This window comes from Nanorana parkeri, unplaced genomic scaffold (assembly GCF_000935625.1).
Source record: "Nanorana parkeri isolate BGI_ZX_2015 unplaced genomic scaffold, ASM93562v1 scaffold106, whole genome shotgun sequence".
NCBI classification, from domain to species: domain Eukaryota; kingdom Metazoa; phylum Chordata; class Amphibia; order Anura; family Dicroglossidae; genus Nanorana; species Nanorana parkeri.
The window spans coordinates 189,710-215,742 of record NW_017306374.1 but is presented as its reverse complement, the minus strand read 5'-3'; the positions used below and the strand labels follow the sequence as shown (position 1 = coordinate 215,742).

The following is a 26,033-nucleotide window of genomic DNA, read 5'->3' as shown; positions in this document are numbered from 1 at the left end:
TATATATATATAAATAATAAAAACACAGCAATTGTTTATAATACGCAGTGCTTAGTAAACCAAATGTTGTCAGGTTAGTGTTTAAATCTGCTTTAAGAGATGGAGAGTTGCAACAGTTCTCACTTGTAGCTCTGGTGCTTATAAAGGAACATCTGGGTTTAACCAATCATTTTGGCATATAAATTCTTAATGGCTCGACATAACTGGAGGCGTCCAAGGTGTCCATTGCCTAAATACATTGTTATTATTATACAGAATGTATATAGTGCCAACAGTTTGAGCAGCGCTTTACAATGTGGGGAAGACATTACAATTACAATACAAGACAAGATGGTAATGCCCATGAGAGCTCACAATCTAAACATTTGTGCTGGAAGGTGTCTATCTTTTTCATCTCAGAAAGTTGAAAGGTATGGCACACTGAAAAGGTGAATTGTCTACACACAGAACCTACAAACTTGACAAATTGTGTTTTTTCTAAGAAAATGGCTATATGGCGTGGTCACTTGAACCTCAAATGGTGTGCAGTTGAGCGCCAACAAAGAAACCATGAGAACAGGATCTTTGTAAAAAAAACAACATGAAGTTGGTTGTTTGCGTATATCTACAGCTTTGCACTGGTTCTATTTTCATGGTCTAATTGCTCTGTTGACAGTCTGACTCAGCCATGATTGCCTGTATTATAAATGTACATAGCTGCTTTGGATTGTGATGTCCACCAATAGCCTGAAACATGGAGCAATAAAATCCTATAAAGATCTATTAAAAGTTTTCATAGCATATCAGAAATCACACATAACTGAGGACAGAAGCTGGGTGAACGTGTCACAGGATGGCAGACTGGCCTGTGTTGGTGTTACTGGGATTTTATTTCTTCTCCCCTGCCATATGTTCTATGGTGAAGGTTACTGATGGAGGATATGATGACATTGTGATTGCAATCCACCCTGCAGTACCCGAAAATGAAACAATGATAGAAAAAGTCAAGGTAAGAGCATTGTACACTCTAAAAATCGGTAACTGTATCTTAAAGAGGATCTGTCACTTTGCCCTCTCTTGCAAGCTACCCCACCCATTGATGCTCACCTTCCCTGCATGTCGCCAGCAATCTTTGTCTCTTGAAGCCATGGGTCCTAATACCCATGTAAGCTCCATTTCAAAATATCATAGCGTTAATGACATTCTCCCATTCCCCACATGACAGTGTTTTTGCCTGGGGTCATGAGCACTGCATTCTGGGAATAAGGAGATAAGGCCGTATACACAAATGTACAGAGCATTTGAGGGCTTCAACAGACAAAGGGAGCAGCAGGGGAGCTCTGTGAAGGGATCAGATTATTAGATAAACCCAGATGTTCCTTTATAAGCACCAGAGCTACAAGTGAGAACTGTTACAACTCTACATCTCTTAAAGTAGATTTAAACACTAACCTGATTACATTTGGTTTACTAAGCACTGTGTATTATAAATAATTGCTGTGTTTTTATTATTTTTTTATATATAAAATACAATTGTTTTACACTTTTTGCATCTCAGTGCTTCCCCTGCCTTTCTCAGCCACTTCCTTTCTACACTTGCTCCAGTGTTGGCTACATATTATTGCTCCTCACTAGCTTTCTGAAAGGGACATTGCTAGGCTTAGTTGGGTAGCACAGTGGCTTCGTGGATAGCAGTCCTGCCATGCAGCACTGGGATCCTTTGTATAACAATAATGTCTGTTGAATGTGTGCCAACACTATCAGCTGCAGTCCCAAACATGGGTGAATGTGACAGGGTGAGAATTTAGGAGTACAGTTGGGAGACAATTGTCAGCCCATAACAGGAAGTGCCCAAACAAGGATCATTGACAGATTTGCAAGGTATTACATGCACAAAGGGGTGGGATGCTTGTGCTGATGTCATTGACCTTATATGGACACAAGGCACAGAGTCATTGACCAAATATTCCTGTAACCAGGCAACCTTCCCCACAGTGTCTTGGGATGGGTTGAACCTCACCTGCTGACCTGATAAAGACTCGGCCCAGTACAGGAGGGCTGGCTGCAGCCTCCTATTGAAAACTAGGGATGCACCAAAATTTTGGCCTCCGAAACACATCGGTCGAAAGTGCCATCTTTTGGCCGAAATTGTGGTGCATCTCTAGTTTCTCTCCTCCCCGCTGTGCGCTGCTCTATGTCCCCTCTGACACAGCGCAGCGTCCAGCGGGAGGAGAGAAAAAGTCAGAGAAGGCCGAGGGGGGAAGGAGATCACTGTCATCGGCAGTGTGACAGGAAGCCGAGCTCTCCTGCTGCACCGCCCCCCTCAGTCACCTCTGACCGATCAGGATGGAGAGCGGTGTGGGTGTCACAGGAGCCTGCGGTGAGGGGGAGGAGTCAGCTGTCAAAATAGACAGAGCTCTCTTCCCCGAAGCCCCCAGCAGTAAAGTTAAAAAGGTTAGAAAAAAATATTATTTTCGGTTTCGGCCTCACATTGTATTTTTGGTTCAGTTTCGGTTCATTTTGGTGCACCTCTATTTGAAACCCCTCATAATAGCCGCACAAGGTGTTTAGACCCATGCAGTTAACACAGAGGTCAATCCACCAGGTTCCCCAAGAGATATAAGACATTGTCAGGTGGTTTAACTCTCCAGGATCTGCCAAAATCCGACCCTTTATTTAATAACATTAAGAGTAATATTCAGTAACCCATGAGAATCAATCACTCATTGCTTGGATTGCAGCAGCCGAAACATGAAAACCATTTGGTTGCTGTGTCTAATTGTACAATGGATTTGCTCTTTGCTCTGTCTCTGTACTAATTTGTTACAATGTTTTCTCTTGTTTTTTATAGTTAATGATAAAGGAAGCTACGCAGGATTTATTTAACGCAACTAAACAAAGACTTTTTATCAGAAGTATCAAAATCTTAATTCCTTTAACCTGGTCACAAAAAGCCACTTATGGCACTCGTAGCAGAGAAAAATATGAGACGGTAAGATACTGATGCAACACTGTGCAGAAGGATGAGACAGAAATTAAACCATACTTCCTTCTACAGATATAAAAAAAAGGGACAAACTAGTATAACCTGGTTTGTAGGCACGCATGCATGTATGGGAACTTACAGGACTTGACAAGAGGAATGGTGCATTCCTCGTATGATGATTCAATGTTTGGGTGGGGAGCAGCAACCGTTACCAAGGCTGCTCTGTTGCCAAGTCCAGTGTATGCTTATAGATGAATGATTGGATTATCTGAATTTTAAGAGGAACCAGGCATTTGATGAAGACTGCATATAGCAAATAAGCAAGTAGTAACCTACATTAGAACTTGGTTTATATTTTTTTGCCCCTTTATTTATATCAAGGATGGGCGTGCCTATCACTTGAAAAGGAGCAATGGCAGTACTACTAGTACCAAACTTTCAAACTTTCCGAATGGGTCTGAACACGAATTTTCGTTAAGGCAACATGGGAGCCATCATGGGAGCCATCTGATTGGCCAGAAAATTCACATGCCGTAACAAAAATTTGTGTTCAGTATACACATATATTACTAAAGCTGAGGCTCCTAGACCCGAATGGCATTCAGGTGCTCCCGAATGCAATTCGGAAATTTGCATCCCGAATGCCATTCGGGTCTAGGAGAATTCAGCTTTAATATTAATATCTATATATGGTTTTCTGTTTTACTTGCAACGAATATTCGAAATTCAGATTTTGTCCAAATCCGAACCGAATTGAATTTCGGATCCGAATCCCGAAATAACGAAATATCCGAACCGAACCAAATTTTTTCGCAGCTTACATGTCTAATTTCCAATAGGCCAAATCAGGTTAGCATCTAAAGCAGACAGTAATTGTTTACGTTATAAACACATTTATGGGATATCCACTTTATTCTATTTTACCAGGCGCATGTTATAATTGCCAACACATTATTAAATATTGGAGATGGCCCTTACACAAGGCAGTATGGGGGCTGCAGAGAACAAGGAAGATTTATTCATCTGACTCCAAACTTCCTGATGAATGAGGATCTGATTTCAGTGTATGGACCAAAAGGTGAGCAAAACTCTTATTTTGATAGCAGTTGGCTCTTCCCACTGGAAAAGCTACTGCTACAGCTAAGAAAATAAGTATGCCAGAATATAATGTACAGCAGATTTTATTAACTACCAGTCTGAAGTGTGCAGAGATGGGAAAATGGTGGCCCTGTGCCCAAATCTATGTATGATCCTCTGATGAAGTGTCCTAACATGAAACCATTCAGGATTTATCTTTCCCTTTCCAATTACATGAGCAGGAAATTACATTTCAGAAGAAGGGGAGTGATTCTGTATTCCAGTTCTGTGAGGTATAACCAAACAAGGAAGCCAAGTTAATATTTTTTTTTACAGTTTTTGGAAACCAAATCTACAGATTGAACTAGATAAATACTTTAAAATTCTAAAGAGTACATAGCTTTAATATATCTTATATGTATTTGTTTTTATAAATTGAATTACCATTTAAAGACTACAGTATGACATGAATGTGAACCCATCTTGACATGTTTGCTAAGCATCTATTCTCCCCTGAGTATCTCATCAATAATTTCACAATTTTAGGAAAGTTATTCGTCCGAGAATGGGCCCGACTTCGTTGGGGAGTCTTTGAGGAGTATAACACTGACCAGCCCTTCTATATTTCTCCAGACCTTCAAGTAGAGGCAACACGGTATGTTTTCATCTAATTTCCTAAGAGATGCAGGGAAAGGATTACACAAATGCATCCAAATACATCTGTTCTCACAGAAAAATAGAATGCTGTGTTTTGACATTTTAAAATACATTTCCCCACAATGCTTATAGATACAGAGGTGAACGAGGACTTGTTTAAAAGTACGTTCATTGCTTTTTCAGAATATGTAAACACTTTAGTGTGCACGATCTGGGCACAGGTTCGCTTTAAACATTATACCACCAACAATGAGACTAGAGCCAGGGGTGGTGTCCCCCTTGCCCCTTTCCCCAACCCTATACACTTTTCCACTAGTGCCATCATTGGTGGAATAGTGTTTAATGAATACCACTGTGAAGGGGAAATAGAGTTTAATAAATACCACTATGCCTTTCTGCAAGGTTGTATAGTATTTAATGAATACCACTATGGCTTACTGCAAACAGGTATAGTGCCATATCGAGCCTCCATGCCCGAATGTGTAAATGGCTGATATGGGGAAGGGGTGGGAGGTTTAAGAAAACTGTATTATTATGTCTTTTGGCACAGACTCCTAGATTTTGGGAAGATTTGTCCAGGCTTGTATATATTAATGAAATCATTTATGAAAAGTACAGGAGAAGCCACTCTGTAATGTGATTATACATGGTCTGCCTGAGAGACAGCGGCTTGCGTATTTATAGTTTCTTCTTGAATCTGCAATTAGAAGTCACGTTACAAATACAATAGAATACACAAGTAATAAATAACCCTGGTAACTTGTGATTTTTTTTTTTTAAATTGCAGGTGTTCGGTCAATATTAGTGGTATTTATAGAGTTCCGGAGCATGTAGAAGATTCCTGTTTAACTAAGATGTGTACCTTAGATGCTGATACTGGTCTGTATGATCAACGTTGCACTTTCTTCCCGGAGAGGAATCAGATTGCTACAGAATCTATCATGTATTTCCCTGGTCTGAACTCTGTGAGTACCATGACTGTTTGCAGTCTTTCCTTCGGACATATACATTGGGTAACTGGACAGGTGGATGTTTTACCTGGGGTTTTACATGTTCATCCAACTAAGCCCAGTAGGGAGGATCCCATCAAGGGGCAAGGTATGAAAAGAGTTTCTCATCCTGGCTTATGACTCCTACATAGCTCCTACTTTAGGCAATGGAAAACCAGTGCTGCACCCCACATTCACAGGCATCCACCCTGTGCACAGTGGTCACAGTTTGTAGACGGAGTGGTTTATTTGGTGAGCAAGGCTCTGTAGGTAGGAGGAAAGACTGAATTCATAGAATTGATTACAGAAACTCTTTTTAATTTAAATTTGCGATTATGTCTAACCACCTATGACATTTAAGAACAGCTAAGAGAAATGGAAGGGTTGAGTGTGATTAGTAAAATTTATTCATCACAAGCTGACCATATACTAATCAATCTGACTGTACAATCACCACTATGTTGCGCAAGAGCCGGCCTATTTGGATAAACATTGAATGGTAAGGTTTCTCCTCATTTTATATAGTTTTGGTAAATTTAAAGGAGATTGTACAGGTATTGCACAATCAGACTGTAATGTGTATGGCCACCCTAAGGGGTATATTTAAAGTAATAGAAACGTTGCTTTTACAATGTGACACGACCAAGGTCAATAAAATATTGACTGAGAATCAAGTTAGAGTGTGGGTGACTTTCTACTACTTGCTCATTGATCTGCAGAGGCATCTGCGGTCACTTTGGCACCCACCCGATATTGGAGGGTAAAAAACGGTCAGGATTGCAATGGGACCCATTGAATAATATTTATAACCAATTCACAGAGCCATTTGCCCTGTGAATTTCTGTAAATGTTTAATCTGTGCATATAGATGCAACCTTCTTAGTATATTTTCTTTTCAGGTCGAATGTAATGTAATTCCACATTATGGCCATAGATGATGCCGCACAGCCATGTCATTATATTACAGGATCTGTGAATGAAAAAAACTACAAGTTGTATCTGCCACTGCAACAGAGGGGCTCATAGTTCTCAATGGAGTAAAAGTACAGTGACTCATAATCCATTGATTACTTCCTCCGGCTCTATAAACGAAGGTCCATACTTTAGTATGGACCTGAGCCTGGGGGAAGAGTCTGCAGGATCTCAGTAGCACCCGTGATTCACTGATCATGATTGCAATGCTTTGCAAGCTCCAATGCAAAAAATAATAAAGACACATTTTTTTCTTTTAGTAATATGGGTGCATTTTTTCTTTTTTGGGGGGAAATTGTGGAATATGCCTTAAACAGTAATCTTCTACTTGCCCATAAAACACAGAATCACTGTTAAGGCACTGGTCACATGATTGGAATTAGCCTTTTTTCGAAAATGGTAAACCTTTCAAATCTTCAATTGAAATATAAAACACCCCCACCCCCAACCACCCCTGGCTTTCCAAAAATGTGGTTCTATCTGCCACCAAGATATGTTTTCTAGCCCCCTGGAAAACCTACAGTGCTTATGCATGCTTCCCCTGGCCTTTCACAATGCAGTGTTCCGTTTCTGAGCAACCAATGACCAGCCCCAAATTCTGTCACATGGGGGCATACCTATCAGTATAGCAATATGCAGTTATCTACTTTGATAAAAGCTTATATTTGTACAGGATATGTGCAGTGTGGACTAAACTATCCTAGAGATGCAGATGGGAGGTTATTTTTTACTCAGTTTGCTGATAACAGGTGCACTTTAAGATGGAAATAATAGAGTCAGAGAGGCGAACAGTGATTTTATTATGGGGCCCTGTCCTTATTAACTATTCTTTCCCCTCAGTGTACACAGGACTGCTGGCTAAAAGCAGCAAATCTGGTTTCTGCTTCCGTTTCTTTAAAAAAAAACGGACATCAGACATATTTACTGAACTAGTACTTTATATTTAATTTTTTTTTCACTGTGTATTGTGCCAGATATACTTTTAGTACCCCTCGCTCTGCTAAAGAGTAACTTATCGAAAAATCTAACCTATAGACGTTTACAGTCAGCAAATACAATTTCAGTGACTCATTTACCCACTAACCTTCTGCACACATCTCAGATAACTATACAGTATGTCACAGCTGACAGATGTACCTTGCATGCTAATATAAAAACTGTACCAACGAAAACCGCAGAACTTTCCCGGAGCAGCCAATCCGATTTCATATTGTAAGTGAAGCAACCTGATTGGCTGCTAGGTGTACGTGCATACCTCCCAACTGTCTGTCGTTTGGAGGAATTGTCCATTATTTGGAACCAAATTCCTCTGTCCCCTTTTCCTCCTCAGTTGTCCCTTTTTTTGGTCAGATGTGCAGATATCTATGAAAAGGTTCTATTTACCCAACAAAAGTGTTATTCTGCACTAAAGCATTAATCTTATCTCTCAATTATCTTGTTTGCTATTTCAAAAAGCCAATATAAAGAAAAAAATAAAGGAACAAAAAATGTCTGGGTTTAACCAATAATTTTTGCTATATAAATTCTTAATGTTCTGCATAACTGGGGGCATGGAAGGGGTGTATGTAATGCCTATATATAACTGGGGGCACGGCAGGGATGTGTCCATTGCCTATATATAACTGTAGGTGAGTCAATTGCCTATATATAACTTAGGGAGGGGGGACGTAGCAGTGGCGCATCCATTGCTTATATATAACTAGAGGCATATCCATTGTCTATATATATATATAACTGGGGGGCATGGCAGGGGTGTATATATTGCCTATATACAACATGGGGGGTGTCCATTGCCTATATAAAACTAAGGGGGGGGGGTGGTAGGGGTGCATGCATTGCCTATATATAACTGGGGGTTGGCAAGGGGTGTGTCCATTGTCTATATATAACTGAGGACATGGCAGGGGTGTGTCCATTGGCTATATATAACTGTGGGCATAGCATGGCTGTATCCATTGCCTACGTATACATGGGGGGCATGGAAGGGGTGTATCCATTGCCTATAAATAACTGGGGGTGTGGCAGGGGGTATATCCATTGCGTATACGGTATATAACTGGGGGCATGGCAGGGGTGCATCCATTGACTTAATATAGAACTGGAGGCATGGTAGGGAGCGTGCATTGCCTATATATAACTAAGGGGGGGCATTGCAGGGGTGTGTCCATTGCCTAAATACATTGTGCTGGAAGGTGTCCCTCTTTCTCAACTCAGAAGGTTGGGAGGTATGGAAATGCTTCATTGTCCTTTGTACATGAACACACCATGTTCACAATGAAGCTCTAATGTCCGTTAAATATTAGAATAATTTATTTCACTACATAGTATGCATCATATACTTGTATTATAGTATATTACTATTTTATTCATTAGGATTGTATTGTACCGAGAACACAGGGCCGTTCGCATCAGTTGCATACAACATAAAGGTAGCATGTCTTTTTAAACATGCAAAGCCAGGATTTCAGCATGATCACAGTGCAAACCACTGAACCACCTTTCTGCCCATTATAATTATCCAATGTTATCTGATACTATGAAAAGGTTTACATATCTGCAATCTACCTCATGGGATTAATAGATTTAAGGCAACGACTCTACCACCACCTTGTTGTCAAAATTAATACTACAGTTTTTCTTTATTTCACCTTAATATAATATGTTGATATTAAGGGGAATAAGGGGAATATAGGGGTCATAAGAACAGGAAGACAGAAAAAGCAAATAAAAAAATGACAGATGTTCTTACCTAGCTATCTCCCTCCAACAAAAGTTTTAGTCAGAGTTGTTTTTTTTAAAGTTGTCAGTATTTTTATAGTATTAATAACTTTTGAGAGTGAGTATTCTTTCCCTTAAATAATTTGACAGACAAAACAAATACATATATTGTAGTTTAAAAAAAGTACATACACTAAGGCTTTTTTTAATAAAAATGAGCGTCAATTATTATTACCCCTTCCTAGCCTTGTACTTACCTGTATACGATCCAGCCAGGTAACGCTGATTGGATTGCACAGCTGCTTGTCACAATGTTCCTCACCAGGCCCGCCTATGCACTTGTGAGCTCACACTTGGAAGCTCCATAACAATGAATGGCTACCTTAGAATTATCGGGGTTGAAGAGGCAAGATGCCGGCCCAGCAGGGGGTGGAGGAAAAGGGGGACTACCCTTCAAAGTACAACAGCAAAAACTCACCAGTCAGCACACTCACCAGCCAGCATGCAAAAATGTTTTGTCTCAACGCTAAGGTTAAAAACAGAGGTTAAGATACACATCTTCTGCAGAAAATGTGAAAGCCGCACAGCCACGCACAGCCGCGCCAAGGCACCTCTATATAGTGCGGTCCTAACTCTAAACTATGAGAGTCTCCATCATGGAGCACATGTGGCAAAAGATCAAATTGGGTGCAGGTTTGTCAGGAGGAAGCCCAACCTCCATTAAAAGGCACAGGGACGCACAAGGGACCCCGCACATCACAACGTCAGCTGAGGCCCCCCATGCGTCACTGCACCAAATCAGTCAAGCAAAACAAATGGCAAACATTTGCCATTTGTTTTGCTTTACCCTACAAAGTTATCCCAACTTGCTGAGATTAGAAAGAGGGACACCTTCCAGCACAAAGTATTTCAATAGACACACCTTCTGCCATGCCAGTACTGCAAACCATAAAGAAATTATAAGCCAAAAATGACTGATAAAACCAGAATTGTTGTTTTTCACCATTACTTTTCATTAATTTTTTTTATAGCAAACAAGATAATAAAGGGATGGGATGAAGGTTTTAGTGCATACTTGCACTTATGGTAGGTAAACCTTTTTATAGATATCTGTACATCAGACAAAAAGAGGGACAACTAAGGAAGAAAGAGGGACAGAGAGGTTTGGTTCCAAATGAGAGCAAGAGAGACAGATGTGAGTTATGTGAATGAGATATCACATGTCAGCAGTTTACTGTAATAAGACCAAAAGCCACTATCGCGGATTGTTTCCTATAGGTTCTGGAATTTAATATATTGTTCATTGACTTTCCACATATGATTCTGATATAAAAGGCGTGATGTATTGATTACCTTTATTGGGTTTTGAAAATTGGCACTCTTGCATCTTGTTAATAAACATTGGAAAAGATAGAAATTAAATTAAAAGAAAACTGCTTCCTTTTCAGGTATCTGAATTCTGCACTGAAGACACTCACAGCATGGAAGCTCCCACAATGCAGAATCGGATGTGTGACTGTCATAGTACATGGGACATTATTAGGGATTCCAGTGATATCAACCTGTCACTTCCAAGGGATGATGTCAACCTTCCCGAGCCGGTCTTCTCTCTTCTGCGCCACAGAGAAAGAGTGATCACTCTCCTGCTAGATGCCTCTGAAAGCATGGCTTCTGTATGTATCATAACGCGCAGTTTTATAAAATTGGTAGTTGATCGAATAGCAAAATGATCTGCAGAGCTGAACTGTTAATGACAACTTTTAGAAATGACTTCCAGCAATCTATAGTCCACTCAACAGCTAAGAGGACAGAGATCACCAACACTCATTCAAAAAGGATTAGATTCTTATACTTATTAATTGAAGAAACATGTCACAAGCGTCATTTAGCCAACGTTTCAGGGCCACGCAGGGTCCCTTCTTCAGGGCGACATAGTGCCATAATGCCAGAATCGTCTTCTACGATTTTGGGAAACACGATGCCATCCGAGCAATCACTACGAGCACCACAACCATTATTCAAGGTCCAATCGCTGTAAAGAGTGCAAGTGACATATCACAATACTACACTCTAACGCAAAGGCGTTTTAGGCCCCGTTCACACAAGGGCGTCATCGTTTCTGCACGTACGTGCGGTTTCTGCTTTTTTTGCACGTTTTGCAAATGTTTACATGCCACTTGAAGATAGCTTGAGAGGCATTGCGGTCAATGGACGAATGCATATACAAACGCTTGAAAATGTGCAAAATGCTTCTGACGCATAATACATCTAAGTGTGGTTTAAGGGCCACTACTGTATACCAGAAACAAAATAAATTACAATGTATGTGTCTTGGTATGCAAATAATTCCTCTTTCTTTCAAAGCTGAAGTAAATGCAATTGATGTCAGTTGTGGAGTCTGTTCCTCTATGTAGGATACTTTCGGCTGCAAAGGAAAGCAAGAAAATGCGAGCTAATGGTTATTTTCTATGGTTAAGAGACAGGAAGCCAAGTTTGGGCTAAGGGACTATCTACCCTTACCTGCCATACCAATTTTATCAAAAACCAGCCAAAACTTTCTTTTTGTTTAGTTTTCAGTAGCAAAGGGTTAAACACTTTATTTTGTGATTGCTGTCTATGGCTCCTTTGGAAATATTTCCTCTCACCTCCTGTCCTAGTGACGCCAGGGTCACCATGACAGGAAGACAGACAGCAAAAAAAACATGACCGATGTTCTAAACGCTCCCCACTGTACTGACCTAGAGGTCATAATTTAGGCTAGGAGATATGTGCATGCTTGTTTCAGGTCAGTGATTGAAAATATTAAAGCAAAGGCACACTGGGGTAGCCAGGGCCGGATTTACTCTCTCTGCTGCCCCAAGGCCAGGTTCCTCGATGCACCCTCCTGTATGCAGGTTGCATACAAGTGAACTCGGTAACATCACCTAGATCAATTGTACAAAACAAGCGGCGGCTTCCTCGCTGTACATTTAGCCCTGCTTGCCCAAAGCAGAGCTAAGTGTAGAAAACAACTACCCGCCCAGCGCCCAGAACTGCATGTCCCAGGCGTTGGGAGATAGGAATTCCACACCCCTGCTGCCCCTCTACTCCCTGCTGCCCCGAGGCCGGGCCTCGGTTTGGCCTTGTGGGAAATCCGGCCCTGGGGGTAGCCAGACAGGTAGCATCATCATGTCAAAAGCCGGCATGTTTCTTTTATGACAAGTGTCCTCTTTGGAGACTCCTAGAAGGAGGAATGAGAGCACATTGCCTCCAGACCTCATGTGGCTTGTTCAGTTGAATTCCTGTCTTATTTTCCATCTGCAGAACAATCGTCTGTGGCGAGTCCACCAAGCAGCAGACATATTTCTCACTGAGGCGATCGCTCCTGGAACTTACGTTGGCCTTGTTGAATTCTCATCGTACCCATTCACCCTGTCTGAGCTCAGACAAATCAATAATGACGCAGACCGTGACAAACTGAAGACATTTCTTCCAACTGCAGCTTCACAATATGGATCAGACTTCTGCTCTGCTATTCAAATGGCTTTTAAGGTAAAATGGATTTGTCCTTTTTTGCTTTATTCATCAGTATACTCTGCTTATCACATCATTTTTCAGAGTGATGCCAAGCTCAAAGCCCAATCTTATTTACATTACCTAAGGACGACTTGAATCACTTCATATGGAGCAAATTATAGGAAGCATCGGAAATTCTAACAGTGTGTGACCTTGCCGGCTCAACCAAAGTCGATTAACTTTTGTCAAAGGAGCCGGGTGGAAAATTGTCCACTGAACAGTGACTGCATCCAATGAGCTACAGTTTTCTGCCAACAGCGGGTGTTGGTTGTCAGAATACAATAGCCAGCAGGGAATATTCGTCCATCTACGCTGTTAAGCCCTCAGGCTGAACAATATAAATGTATTAGTGTATGTCCAGCTTTAGGGTTTAGCAGCACTGGGTTGCACAGTTTAGAGCCAATGCAAGAACAAGGTAACTAGCCTTGTGTCCTATAGATTCAGTTCACACCAATGTGCTCCTAAAAAATAGCATAGTTCTGATATGCTATAATATTTTGCAATGCACTGCAGCCTATAGTAACAATATAGGTATCAAAGTAATAAAAAATAGGTATCAAATAAAGAAAAGGCACCGCAATGCACACGTACAAAGGCATACAGGCATACAGGGGACTCTCAGAACCCTTAGGTCTTATTTTCGGGGTAGGTCTTACTTTCGGGGAAACACGGTACTATGTGACGTCCTGCTTACACTTTATTGGATATAAAAGGTGCATTTATTCTTTAAAGATGAACACCAGCCAAATATGGAAACCACTAATGCATTAGTTACATAATATATTAAAAAATAATTAAGTTTCATTTTAAATCTAACTAGTCAAAGTACTTGAATTTGACTTAGTATCAGCCTTTGGTAAACCTCTGAAAGAGGAAGGAACATAACTAGGAACCAATCCAATGTGCTTAATGCACATAAGCTGACAAGGGGGAGAAAGCTAGAAGATGAGCTCATCAGTCTGCTGCTTCTCCCTTATGGCCCAGTCACAGGTTGGGGGCAGGCTGGTGACCTAGTAGTATTACTTAACTGCACTAAAGAAAAGTCCGGTCACCAGGCCAGCTGTGCTGTTTATCAGGGCTGTGTACATCTCAGGACTGGAAGGACAGAAACCCAGATCATGTGGCAGGAAAAACATTGTTGCAACATTGTGTCTGGATTTCAGCTTTACCTTCAGGGATGGTGCACAGCTAGGCGACACCTCACCATGTGGCAATCGTGCACGATTCCACGTGGGTAGCCGCGCGGTCAGGAGATGCCTAGGTGTGCACCGATCGGGCTGTGGGTTATTTTCTTATGGCACCCCAGTCACACAGGGTGGATTGCGCGGTTTCCCGCAATGATTCCGCCCATGCTTCCGAACACGATCACGGCTAAAACAGCTGCGTGTCGCGTATCGCAAAAAAAGGTACATGTACCTTTTTTCTGCGATTGCCGCGTCGATGTCACCTCATTGAAACCAATGGGGCCGCGCAGCAATTGCTGCCTGCATTGTGCAGGACCACGCCATCCCGGGACACGCCATCCGGGATCGCGGAGGTCTGCACCGGGCCTCGGGCCAAGTTCACACCTAGGCGACTGAACTGTTTTTGCGTGCTTGTCGCATGTTTTTTTGCAAGATTTAGCTTTGAAAATCACACGATTTTCAATGCATAGAGATGTCAATGGGACCAAAAACACGCAACAACCGCCAGAAAATAGCGCCTGCACTTTTTTGCGCGACAGGCGATTTTGCCAGTGTGATGCAATGCAAAGGTGTGAACAGCCTCCATTGACATGAATGCGAATCTGTGTTTTGCGTGATATCGCGCAACTAAATCCGCATGATAAATCGCCTAGGTGGGCACCAGCCCTTGAGTTTGGTGTTCTTTTACAGTATGCAAGAATTAACATTAACATTAACATTTGCTGTCATCCAGGTGAACAAAAAACTTTATGGATCCGTAGATGGAACTGAAATCCTGTTTCTGGCAGATGGAAGTGATATTAAATCAAAGCTGTGTTTTCCTGACATTAGAAACAGTGGAGCCATTATTCATGTAATTGCTTTGAGCTCTACTGCGGCAAAGGATTTGGAGGAGATCGCTCATATGACAGGTGAGAGGTAGATCAGAAATCCTGTGTTCAGGCATGATTTGTGGGAACTGGAAATATATACTAGACATCTGTTATTACTAGTGACAGAAGAGTTACAGAAAATGGAGTGGAAATGAAAAGTTACAGCAACCAATAGGATTCTTGATTCATTAAAAGAAATGTGATTGTGTTGGCACTGTGTGTGCCTTTTTTGTCATGATGCCATGGTGGACAGATTGTGTCTGCTCCAAGAAGGTACAAGTACACACAATGCTGGTCACATTTTACTGCTCGCTTCCTCATTCCCTTAGAACGGGCAACAAAAATGTCTTCCAAATTAATTTTGATCCATTAAGCCTTTGTTTTATTTTCTATTATTGGAGGCTGAAGAATATTATCAACAAGTCTGATACCAGGCTTTATACAATGGTAATGTAAGCAACAATATGACCCAAAAAAAACATAATGACAAATAATAATATTAATTGTACAAATATATCTTTTCAGGTGGTTTGAAATACTTTTCGACAGATAATCTTCAGTTGAATGATCTCATTGATGCCTTTATTGGAATCTCAAATGAAAATGGGGAATTCGCTGGGAGGGTTAGTCAGGTAATGTCAATTTTTCAGTACTGGTTACTAGTGTGCAATAATGGAGAAGAAAAATCGAAGGCGGCATCTAAAAGGTTAGGAACATCTAGTTGTGGGGTATGATTTGTCAAATCAGTGTTTAATGTTAGGTATAGAGCCCAACTCTAGGTTGGGTAGACCGCTGGAGCGCACCCACTACCCCTTCATTATGTTTCCCACATGTTTTGTGTAGTACTTGTATTTGCTCTGGTTGTATTTGTTTGTTTTTCAGTGACTAGATCGTCAATAATACACAAAATGGCGCCAAATTATTACGTTGCAAAGTTATCTGCATAATTTTTTTGTGAACTCAGGGCAGGGGTCGGATCCTTGCAGCCCTGGACTACCAGGAAGGGAGTTGCAACCCAGAGTAGCACTGGGACCACCAGAGAACAGGGCAGTGCTGGAATATGAAGAGGGTTAATACTGGACCTACAGTAGTTCAAAATATTTACACACCTATCGCACTCCTGACCGGATAAAAAACCCTAATTGTAGGGTGGGTTCTGAAATGACCGAGGAATACTGGACCTGTCCTATATTGCTTGATTGCTATTCTGGCCATCAAAGTGTTTACACAAGCTCAAAGCTGCAATGGCATCCATCGGGTTTTTTAATGGTGTCGGGTATGAATTTCACAGTCTTTAAAAGAGAACTATGGGGTTAGGGCTTTGTTCTCCTGAGGGGAACGGGAGGACACAAACTAGCGTCCTCCCGTCACCCAAAGCTCAGTATACCGCGAGCCAGCATACCGCCCCCTCCCCCGGCCAAGCCTCCTCTGGCGCTGTAGGGGGCCCAGCCACCTCCTGGCCTGTCACCGTCGGCTGATACTCAGGTAAGGGTCCAGGGTGGGCCCTCAGGCTGCCTGGGCCCCTTACATGAGTATCGGACGTACCCCCCTGATGGCGGCCCTGATAAAAGGTATTGATTCAGATGAATCTCTTACAGAAGAAAAATATTAGTAGCCAAACTCATACTGCACTGAAAAGCACACATTGCTCTGGTCCTAAAGTGGATTTGAATGTGCTGCTCTGTTATGGATAATAGATCATGTTTATTTCCTTTTTATGTTACAGCTAGAAAGCAACAGTTTCATTGTGAATCCAGGTGACTGCTTGAATGGCACTGTCCTCATAGACAGTACAGTGGGTGGGGAGACATTCTTCACTGTTACCTGGCAGTCTGCTGCACCGAATATCAACTTAATAGATCCAGCAGGAAATGTATATTCTACAGACAACATCACTATCCATAACTCTGCCCACCTAAGCAGGCTGAAGATCCCTGAATCGGCCATGGTACTATTTCCCTGTTTTATTACTTTTATTATGTTATTCAGAAATAACTTTTATTAGAAGAAAAAAAAAGCTGAATTTTTACTAAGTACTGGGACAGTAAGGGCTCTATTTATAAACAGTTTGCATTGTCATTTGGTATCGGTGCATCCCTAAGTATTATTATTATTGGGTTTTTGCTGAGTACCTTGGTTCTTTAACAAATCCCCTTTGTCTATTTGCAGATTGGAGTCTGGTCCTATGTCCTGTGCAATACAATTACATACAGTCAGGTCTTAGGTCTGGTAGTGACATCCAAAGCTGGAAATGCAAACGTGCCACCGATCACTGTAGACGTTTACATGAACAAGGACACAAATAATTACCCCACGCCCATGATTGTGTATGCAACAGTAAGCCAAGGTCTACTGCCAGTTAAAGGGGCAAGGGTCACCGCTAAAATCAGTTCAGAAGAAGGCAGCCTTACTTTACTTGAACTTCTGGACAATGGAGCAGGTAATTTCTATGTCTTTATACATAGGTTCACTCAGCCATTTGATCACATTTTGTTCATATTTTTACATTTTTCGGTATTTACCATTTGTTTCTTCACAGTAAATTGTCATTTTGGCCCAGGCCGCCTTTCAGATTTTACTGAATGCAACGGACAGTAGAAATTGGGCACTGAGGGACCATTCACAGCTTCATATTGTGGCGGTGTGCGCTAAAATCTGCGCATTAACACAACACTTGGCAACACACTTGCTCTATATGCGGTGCATTGGGGTGCCATTTATTGTGGATGGCTCCCCACTGAACAGTAAAGCTGAACATGTAATTCAATATTGTATTGATTAAAAAAGTATTATTTTTAATCTGTTGAGGTTCAGTAGCAGCCTGTTTATAATAGATAGGCTGCCCAAAAGAGACCCTGTCACCAGAACATTCATTTTAACAGCAATCTTCCCGTAAGATGAAATGTGCACCTAGCATATTGTGTATTATCAGCTGCCCAAGCAAATTTTTATACATGTGATACTCTTTAGTATTTCCTTTCTGTCTTCCCCCAGCCACTTAATGCTCTTAATGACCACTGATGTTATTGGGGGGGGGATGGGGGGGGGGGGTTGGACACTTGATAAGGGCTTAGCTTAGGCCAGAAGTTAAAAAAGTCACGGGAACAGGAAATGAAAATAAATCCCCCCGTCTTGAAGGGATCTCATCTTGCTTCCTGCTGTTGTGTCCATAAGACAGAAAGTGAAGGGAAAATTTCCCCAATGGGACACAGAGAGCACACAAAAAAAACCTCACAGGGTGCCTTAAAGGAGAACTATGAGGTGAATTATTTCCTCTCACCCTCATAGTTAGAGCCGACCTGTGACAAAGAAGCTGTCACAGGTCGGCTCTATGGATCGGGAAGAGAGCAGAAACATGCCGCCAAGCTGCTCACTTCCCAATCGTCTCCCTGCAGGGAGCGGTGACTGTCAGTCACCGCACCCTGCAGGGATTCCCCCGCTTCCCTCTCCGATCCTCCACCGCTGAGTGGAGGAGCTCTCTAGATAGGCAGAGCCAGCTGTCACTCACACGGCTGGGTGGATCTCGACAGTATTGTCAGGATCCGTCCTGGCTGCGGCGCTCTCAGCATTGCCCACGATATACTGAGCTTTAGGTCACGGTAGGAGGTTAGTATACTGTATGTTCTCTCATGACCCTAAAAAAAGCTATGGGGAAAAACACTTACCCCAGTGTTCTTTTAATGTTCTTAATGGCCACTGATTATTGGGTGGGGGGAAGAAACTTGCTAAGCGCTTAGCTTAGGCCAGAAGCCAAAAAAGTCACAGGAAATGAAAATAAATCTTCCACTGGGGAACTGAGAGGGCATATCCCCCAGTCTTGAAGATATCTCATCTTACTTCCTGTTGTGTCCATAGAACAGAAAGTGAAGGGAAAAGTCCCCAATGGGACATGGGACACAGAGAACACAAAAAAACCCTCACAGGGTGCCTTAACCTTCACCTACTCTATCCAAAGCTAAACAAATGTATTTTGATATACTTACTTTAAATCAAAGGGGACAGAGAACAGAGTTTTCTGGTTAACAAAGGTAATACCTGTGCTATCAAGGATGGGATTTTGGTTTAAAAGGTTTATAATGATTGGTAGGTTTGCTTTAAGAGAAGTATAGTTGAACCACTGGCTTCCACAAGCTTCCAAAGCTCAGGTATGCAGTCAATGGCAAGCTGTCCTTATCATGTATACGGTATCATGTACAGCACAGATGACACAGCTGAAGTGTATTCCGGTAGATTAGAATTATAGGCCATGTTTCCATTGTTTCTTGTTTTCGTTCCTTTCCTGCATTTGGGGTGCATGTCTGGCTTACGATTCTGTCATCTTTTGTTGCAAAGGTGCTGATATAGCAAAGAATGACGGCATCTACTCCAAGTATTTTTTTACATTCCCTGTAAATGGGAGATACAATGTGAAAGTACGGGTGGAAGGGGAAGAAGGTGAATGCAGGCTGACGCATCCCAGAGGCCGTGCTTTCTACTTACGAGGCTTCGTGGAAAATGGTGAGACATTTGTCGCAATTATAAAGTTAAGAAGAAAAAAAAAAAAGCAAAGACTCTCCATACTAAGTGTGCAGATGGGATCTAAAAATAATAAGGCTTGGTTCATATTTATGCTTACTTAAACAAAAAAATTATTATAACCTTTTTTTGGTGATCAACAAACCACTAGCTGTTGGATCTGGTACAAGACTGGATAATTGAACTTATAACATGGACCTTATTGATATATAAAGCTGGCAAAAAAACCATAAAAACATGCCAAGTTATAGTAAGTAAGTTATGTTCAAGAAGAATTTAAAGGAGATCTATGAGGTGAGTGATTTCCATTCATCCTCATAGTTAAAGCCAACCTGTGACAATGAAACAGTCACAGGTCGGCTCTATCGATCGGGAAGTGAGCAGAGACATGCACCGATCCGCTCACTACTGAGCTTTGGTCACGGGTGGAGGTTAGTATATGTCCTCCCGTGACCCTAAAGACAACTATGGGGGAAAACATTTACCCCATAGTTCTCTTTTAAAGCAGAAAAAAAAGAGAATGCCAAAGCAAGAGAGGACAGTGAAAAGAAAAAACACAGACATAAAGCCCAGAGAGGATGATAAACATAAAAGGGAAGAATGATAGAGGAGAAAATATAATTGAGCTCCTTATAATAGTGTGGATTGAGGGGAAGAAGCTACTGGTTTGGGACAGTTTGGTGGAGGGAGGATTTTTTTTTCTCAAGAAATATTTATATTTTTTTATCCATACAAATAACAGAATAAGTATCAAGTACAATACAGGTGAAACTCGAATAATTAGAATATAGTGCAAAAGTAATGGCAGTAATTGCAGTAAGTGCTGCAAAAGGGGTCCAAACCAAGTACTGAGTACATATGCATGCTTGTACTTTTCAGAGGTCCGATATTGTTCTCTGTACAATCCTTGTTTTATTGATTGCATGTAATAATCTACTTTTTTGAGGTTGTGGATTTGGGGTTCTTGGGGTTTTCATGAGCTGTAAGCCATAATCATCACAATTATGATAAATCACGGCTTGAACTATCTTGCTTTGCATGTAATGAGTCTTATCTCATATATTAGTTTCACCTTTTAAGTTGCATTAGTGAAATAAATGAACTTTGCACCATATTCTAATTATTCGAGTTTCACCTGTATGTGAGCTTGTCTAGTGATAGTCACAATATAGTAAAGTGTTAATGAGGTTTCAGGCAATCTGAGAGCATTCACATTTCCTCAAGCAGAGTTGTGCAGAGAAGCCAGCAGGCTGGACGTCTGATAGTTTCGTAAAATTAATTTGTGGTTTTCAGTATTTGCTACATTCATAATTGTTACAGGTAAAGTTGTTATGAAACCATCAGATCCTCTGGGTGATGCGGTTCTACCTGCAGTAGGAAGCTTCAAAAGAGCCATAACTGGAAGCTCTTTCGTGGTGTCTGCCGTAGCTGATGCAGGCAAATACATCTATCCACCATCAAAAATTACAGACCTGGAAGCTCAGATTAAAGAAAACAGAGTTGTCTTATCATGGACCGCGACTGGGGATGATCTGGATTGGGGAACTGGTATGTTTCTTTCTTTAATGGTGATTTACTAGTCTTTTGTTTATGGGCCAATAACTAAAACAGCTGTAGGTGCTAGGTATGGTGGCTGTTACCTACTTTATTGACATGAACATTTAGGAGTATAAGAAGCGCATTTATTTCAATGCTCAGTATCTGGATATCTATAAGAGGACCAGGCTTAATTTGCCTTATGTCCTTTTTATCCCAGAGCAGTTGTGTTCGGTGTGATGGTTGAATCCAATAATGATCTGCGCTTTAGGATAACAAACCTCCCCGCGTGGATTGTGCAGCTGTGCTAAAAGGTATTAACCCCTAAATTTGTATCAAGTGTACACACTGCGCATCAACCACCTATAACATCACATGTGCTGTGCTAAAAGGTATTAACCCCTAAATTTGTATCAAGTGTACACACTGCGCATCAACCACCTATAACATCACATGTGCTGTGCTAAAAGGTATTAACCCCTAAATTTGTATCAAGTGTACACACTGCGCATCAACCACCTATAACATCACATGTGCTGTGCTAAAAGGTATTGGCCCTTAGAGTATGTATCAAGTGTTAAAAGGGTATTAACCCTTAAGGTGGCCATACACCACAAGACCTTAGTCTTGCGATGGTTGTAAAGTACCTAAAAAAAAAAAACGTACGATCTGCCCATCTTGGACAGGCAGATCGTACTTGCGATCATCGCAACCCCGCCCCCCTGAGGGGCGGGCTTCCGATGACTGCAATGCTGAACGGGCAGTGTGCGCGTGCGCACACCGGCCCGTTCGGCATTTGTCTCCCGAGCACCGTTCAAACCAGCCGAAAATCGTAGGATTTTCGGCTGGTTTTCTAGCATGCTCCTTAGACAAAAGACGTGCCACCGTACAGTAGAAACGGTCGCACGTCTTCATTCACACTGCACGATGCTCGTAGGATCGCGGGATTTCCCGCGATTCTCGTACGAGAATCGTGCAGTGTATGGGCACCTTTAGAGTATGTATCAGGTGTATGCACTATGCATCAATCACCATCAAGTGTCCTGCACACTTGATGGTATAGGTCAGTGGTGGCGAACCTATGGCACGCAAGGCCCTTTCTGCTGGCACGCGAGCCAAGGTTATGAGACGGGGACGGAGCTGCATGAGACAGGGGGCGGAGACAGAGTGAGATCGAGAGACGGAGCGGCATGAGACAGGGTGCGGAGACGGGGAGATGAGGCAAGACTGAGGCAAAGGCAGAGACCGCGATGGAGGAGACGTCGAGGCAGCAGTGAAGGCTGGGCTTTCCGTGTAAGGCAGGAGCACTGTGCTGGCAGGGCCCAGGATAGATTATGCACAGCCCACCAAGGAGTCACAGGGGGGCTGTGCAATACCTTTTAGTGGGCTTTGCAGGATTTTACTTTGAGATAAATAAATAGATTTTGCGTCGCAGTTTGGGCACTCGGGTTCAAAAAGGTTTGCCATCACTGTTATAGGTCATTGATGCACAATGCATACACCTGATACATGCTCTAAGGGTAATAAATTTTAGCACAGCACACTTGATGTTATAGGTGGTTGATGCGCAGGTAAAAGGATACAGTTATCTTTTGAAAAACAACCCCAGCATGTCCTCCAAGTCGAATATCCCCCTTTCCTTGTTCCTCCGTGATCCACGCTGTGTATCTTACTGGGAATGGAAATCTCCCTCATGCCGGCACAGAGAGCAATAAAATCCTGACAGAGGTTCTAAAGATTCCTCACTTCTAGAATACTCGCTGCCTGTGTCCTCACTGGGGGCATTTCTCCTAATTTACTATCAAATAAAATGGAATTAATTTGGACAAGAAGTAAGCAAGGATCGTAAATGAGGACACCAATAAAAAGCTGTCAAAGGATCTAACCCTTAATAGTTATCTGCACTTTAAATCAGTTACTATCAAATACATACGCAACCCCAGCAAAGCAGAGTCTGGGAAAGAGGACTGGATTTTTTATTTACACACTATTTTAATACATTTAATTATATAAATACTGTGAGTGAATTTCAAGCCAGCCTTGCAGTCCAACAGGTATTCAAATCTAATTTAACAAAATGTAATTTTTTTTTTTTTTGGAGAAATTCTCTTTATTAAACAGGTTTAATAATGTAATACAAGACAAAGCCATATGAGGCATACCCCTGGCTAAACATCACAAGGAACAAAAATTAAAAACCCAAACAAGAGGCAATGAAGGTGGTAAAAACAAGAAAAACAAAACCCGAAAAGAGAAGTCAGTCAGCTCTGTGCCGCCCACCCTATGATACACCTTAACATGGTACAAGAAAGGATAACATTCTGCATAGGTACAAGTAGTATATAAATAAAAATTGCAAAACACTTCCACTCCACACACAGAATGTCAGAGGTACAGTACAGTGAAACAGAGAGATCCCTCATAGAAAACCCCCCTAGCAACCTCACTCCTCAAAACTCTGCTGTGTAGTTAACCAGTGGTAAGGTTCAAGGACATCCAAAGATCCCAAACTGTGTAAAATTTAGCTACACACCCCCTGAATTCATAGGTAGCCTTATAATACGGTAGGGTCAAGTTGACCAGTGACCTCCAGAAATCTGAGGGGGCCACTGGGGCTTTCCACTTAAGAATGATGGCTTCTCTTGGATAAAACAACAGAAGACTAAAAACATTTCTGAAATACGAGTTGGAGCCATCGAACCCTCCAAAGCCAAAAGACAGACCTCGACTGTCATAGGGATCACAGTGGTAGTTATGGATGCAACAAAATATTGTATCACATGCCAGTACACTTGGATAGCCAAGCATGTCCATAGCATATGGATGAAATCAGCTTTCTCATACCAGTATCTCCAGCAATGTGATGAAGAATGAGGGTACATCCCATGTATACTACCTGGTGACCGATACATTCTGTGGAGGATCTTGAATTGGATCAATCTATCCCTCTCTGAGGCTAGATTTGTTAGCAGATAACCCCATATGTCTTTCCAGTCTTCTGAGTCAAGACTTGGAGCATCCAAGAGCCATCACTAGAGAAGGCCTATGAGTATATTGGGTTGGAGAGCTTTGTAGATTGTGGATAGATGCTTGGCCAAAGACTCATTATGCATGAGAGGTTCTATTCTAGAGGTTTGCACCTCCAGCTGCATTGCACCAAACGGGGTGTGAAAAGCATGCCATAGTTCCAGGTATCTAAATAATAAGTATTAGGTAATGTAAACTTGAGTTTTCACCTGTCAAAGGAAATAAGAGTATTGTCTTCATCAATATGTGCTTGAGGTTTTATACGCTATGAAGCCCAAGGTACCAGGTCTGGGATGAGATAAAATTATGACAAATTGGGGTTCAACCAAAGTGGCATATGATGGGAATACTTATATGGCAGAACATTTAGCTGTATATTGACTATCAGTGCATTTATAAAATAAAAATACTTTAGGCGTGGTTGTGAATATTTAATCATAGCGTGTTCATCTTTTTTCAGCTCAGAGTTATAAATTAGGGATGAACAAGAATATTAAAGAACTCAGGGACAACTTTAAAGGATCCACCCTGATGGATATTTCCAGTGTTACTCCAAGCCCAGCTGGAACAAGAGAAGAATTTCAACTTAATCAAATGCTTGATACTGCAAATGGGACAGTCTTGTACTTTGCTTTGATTGCGATTGATAAAAACCTCCAGGAATCAGCCACATCTAACATAGCTCAAGCTGCTTTTTTACCCCCTATAACTCCAGGATCCACTGCTCAGCCAATCACTAAATGTTCCACTCCCAATCCTAAAACCTGCACCACTGTGAAATTCATCCAGGAATGTGACCCAACAATCCCCCCAAAACAACCTCCTACATGTCCACCTAAACCCTCCCCAAAGTGTACCACTCCAGGACAAACAACAGACTGAACCAAAGCCAAAATGAACCTCTATATAAAAAAAAATGTCTGTGAGTTAAACCTTTATTCAAGCCAAAATGTTTTTTGTTTTTTTTAGTTTTGGATCGAGTAGGGAAGTGATGATATGTTTGTCAGTTTTAACCATAAAAAAGCACTGTTGAAATCCTGAATAATAAGAATAATAAAAATAATACAATGTCCAACAAGAGCATCAACCAATAGTGAAAGAGCACAAAAGAAGCCCAAATACCAAAAATATGGGTAAAAATAAATGTTTTCTAGCATAACATAGGGAAAACATTTTTTTTGTTCGAAATGTACGGTACTTTTTTCATTATTTGAGGTTAATTTTAATATTTAACACAATTTTAAATTATTTAAATGTTATTTTTAAATGTCGTCACACATGATTACCAGGGACGCTATTATTTTATTTATGTGAAATCTATGTCATTTGTATTTGGGTTTTAGCCTTGCTTTAACATTAACTCAATATGAATTAATAAATAAACTCTTTTTGGACTCTTTTCCCACTCTCACTGTACCTTGTATTTGTGAACTGTATCCTGGGCCCCCCACTTAGAAGCACCTTTCTTTTTTCAAGGCCCTCAGGACCGCGTGGAAACCGTACACGAAACATTAGGCAGAAGAGTAGTCAGGTCCAGGCAGAGGTCCTGGGCTGGTGGCATGTAAGAGAGTAGCCAGATACAGGCAGGGGTCATGGACAGGGAGCAGACAATATAGTAGTCAGGTCAATCTGGGTCGATCAACAACAAGCAAGGCAATCAAGTAATATAATATCTCTTCAGCACAAAGGAGTGGTGATAAGATACAACACTAAGCATTCCAAAGCTAGTGCTTAAAAGGAGAACTATGGGGTTAGGGCTTTTCCCCATAGTTCTCCGAAGGGAAACGGGAGGACACAAACTAGCGTCCTCCCGTCACCCTAAGCTCAGTATACCGCGAGCTGTACCGAGACACTGCAGCGGAAACAGATCCCGACAATTATGTCTGGACCCGCCCAGCTGCGTGAGTGACAGCTGGCTCTGCCTATCTAGAGGCAGAGCCAGCTGTACCCGCCCCCTCCCCCGTCC

At 41.6% G+C, this 26,033-nt stretch overlaps 1 protein-coding gene across 1 annotated transcript; it reads left to right on the top strand.

The window, feature by feature from the left end:
• Positions 1–832: 832 nt before the first annotated feature.
• LOC108784257 (epithelial chloride channel protein-like) lies at positions 833–24,949 on the top strand. Its single transcript, XM_018553013.1, has 14 exons — positions 833–988; positions 2,831–2,971; positions 3,893–4,043; positions 4,589–4,697; positions 5,487–5,664; positions 10,827–11,051; positions 12,682–12,909; positions 14,851–15,028; positions 15,515–15,621; positions 16,716–16,937; positions 17,159–17,429; positions 19,322–19,486; positions 20,825–21,052; positions 24,528–24,949. The coding sequence occupies exons 1-14, from the start codon at positions 833–835 to the stop codon at positions 24,947–24,949; spliced, it is 2,781 nt and encodes a 926-aa protein (XP_018408515.1).
• The last annotated feature ends 1,084 nt before the right edge of the window (positions 24,950–26,033 follow it).

Coding starts and splice junctions, on each gene's coding strand:
- LOC108784257 (XM_018553013.1), top strand. CDS start 833: ATGGCAGACTGGCCTGTGTTGGTGTTACTGGGATTTTATTTCTTCTCC. Junction 989..2,830: donor CAATGATAGAAAAAGTCAAG/GTAAGAGCATTG, acceptor TGTTTTTTATAG/TTAATGATAAAGGAAGCTAC. Junction 16,938..17,158: donor AGATCCCTGAATCGGCCATG/GTACTATTTCCC, acceptor GTCTATTTGCAG/ATTGGAGTCTGGTCCTATGT.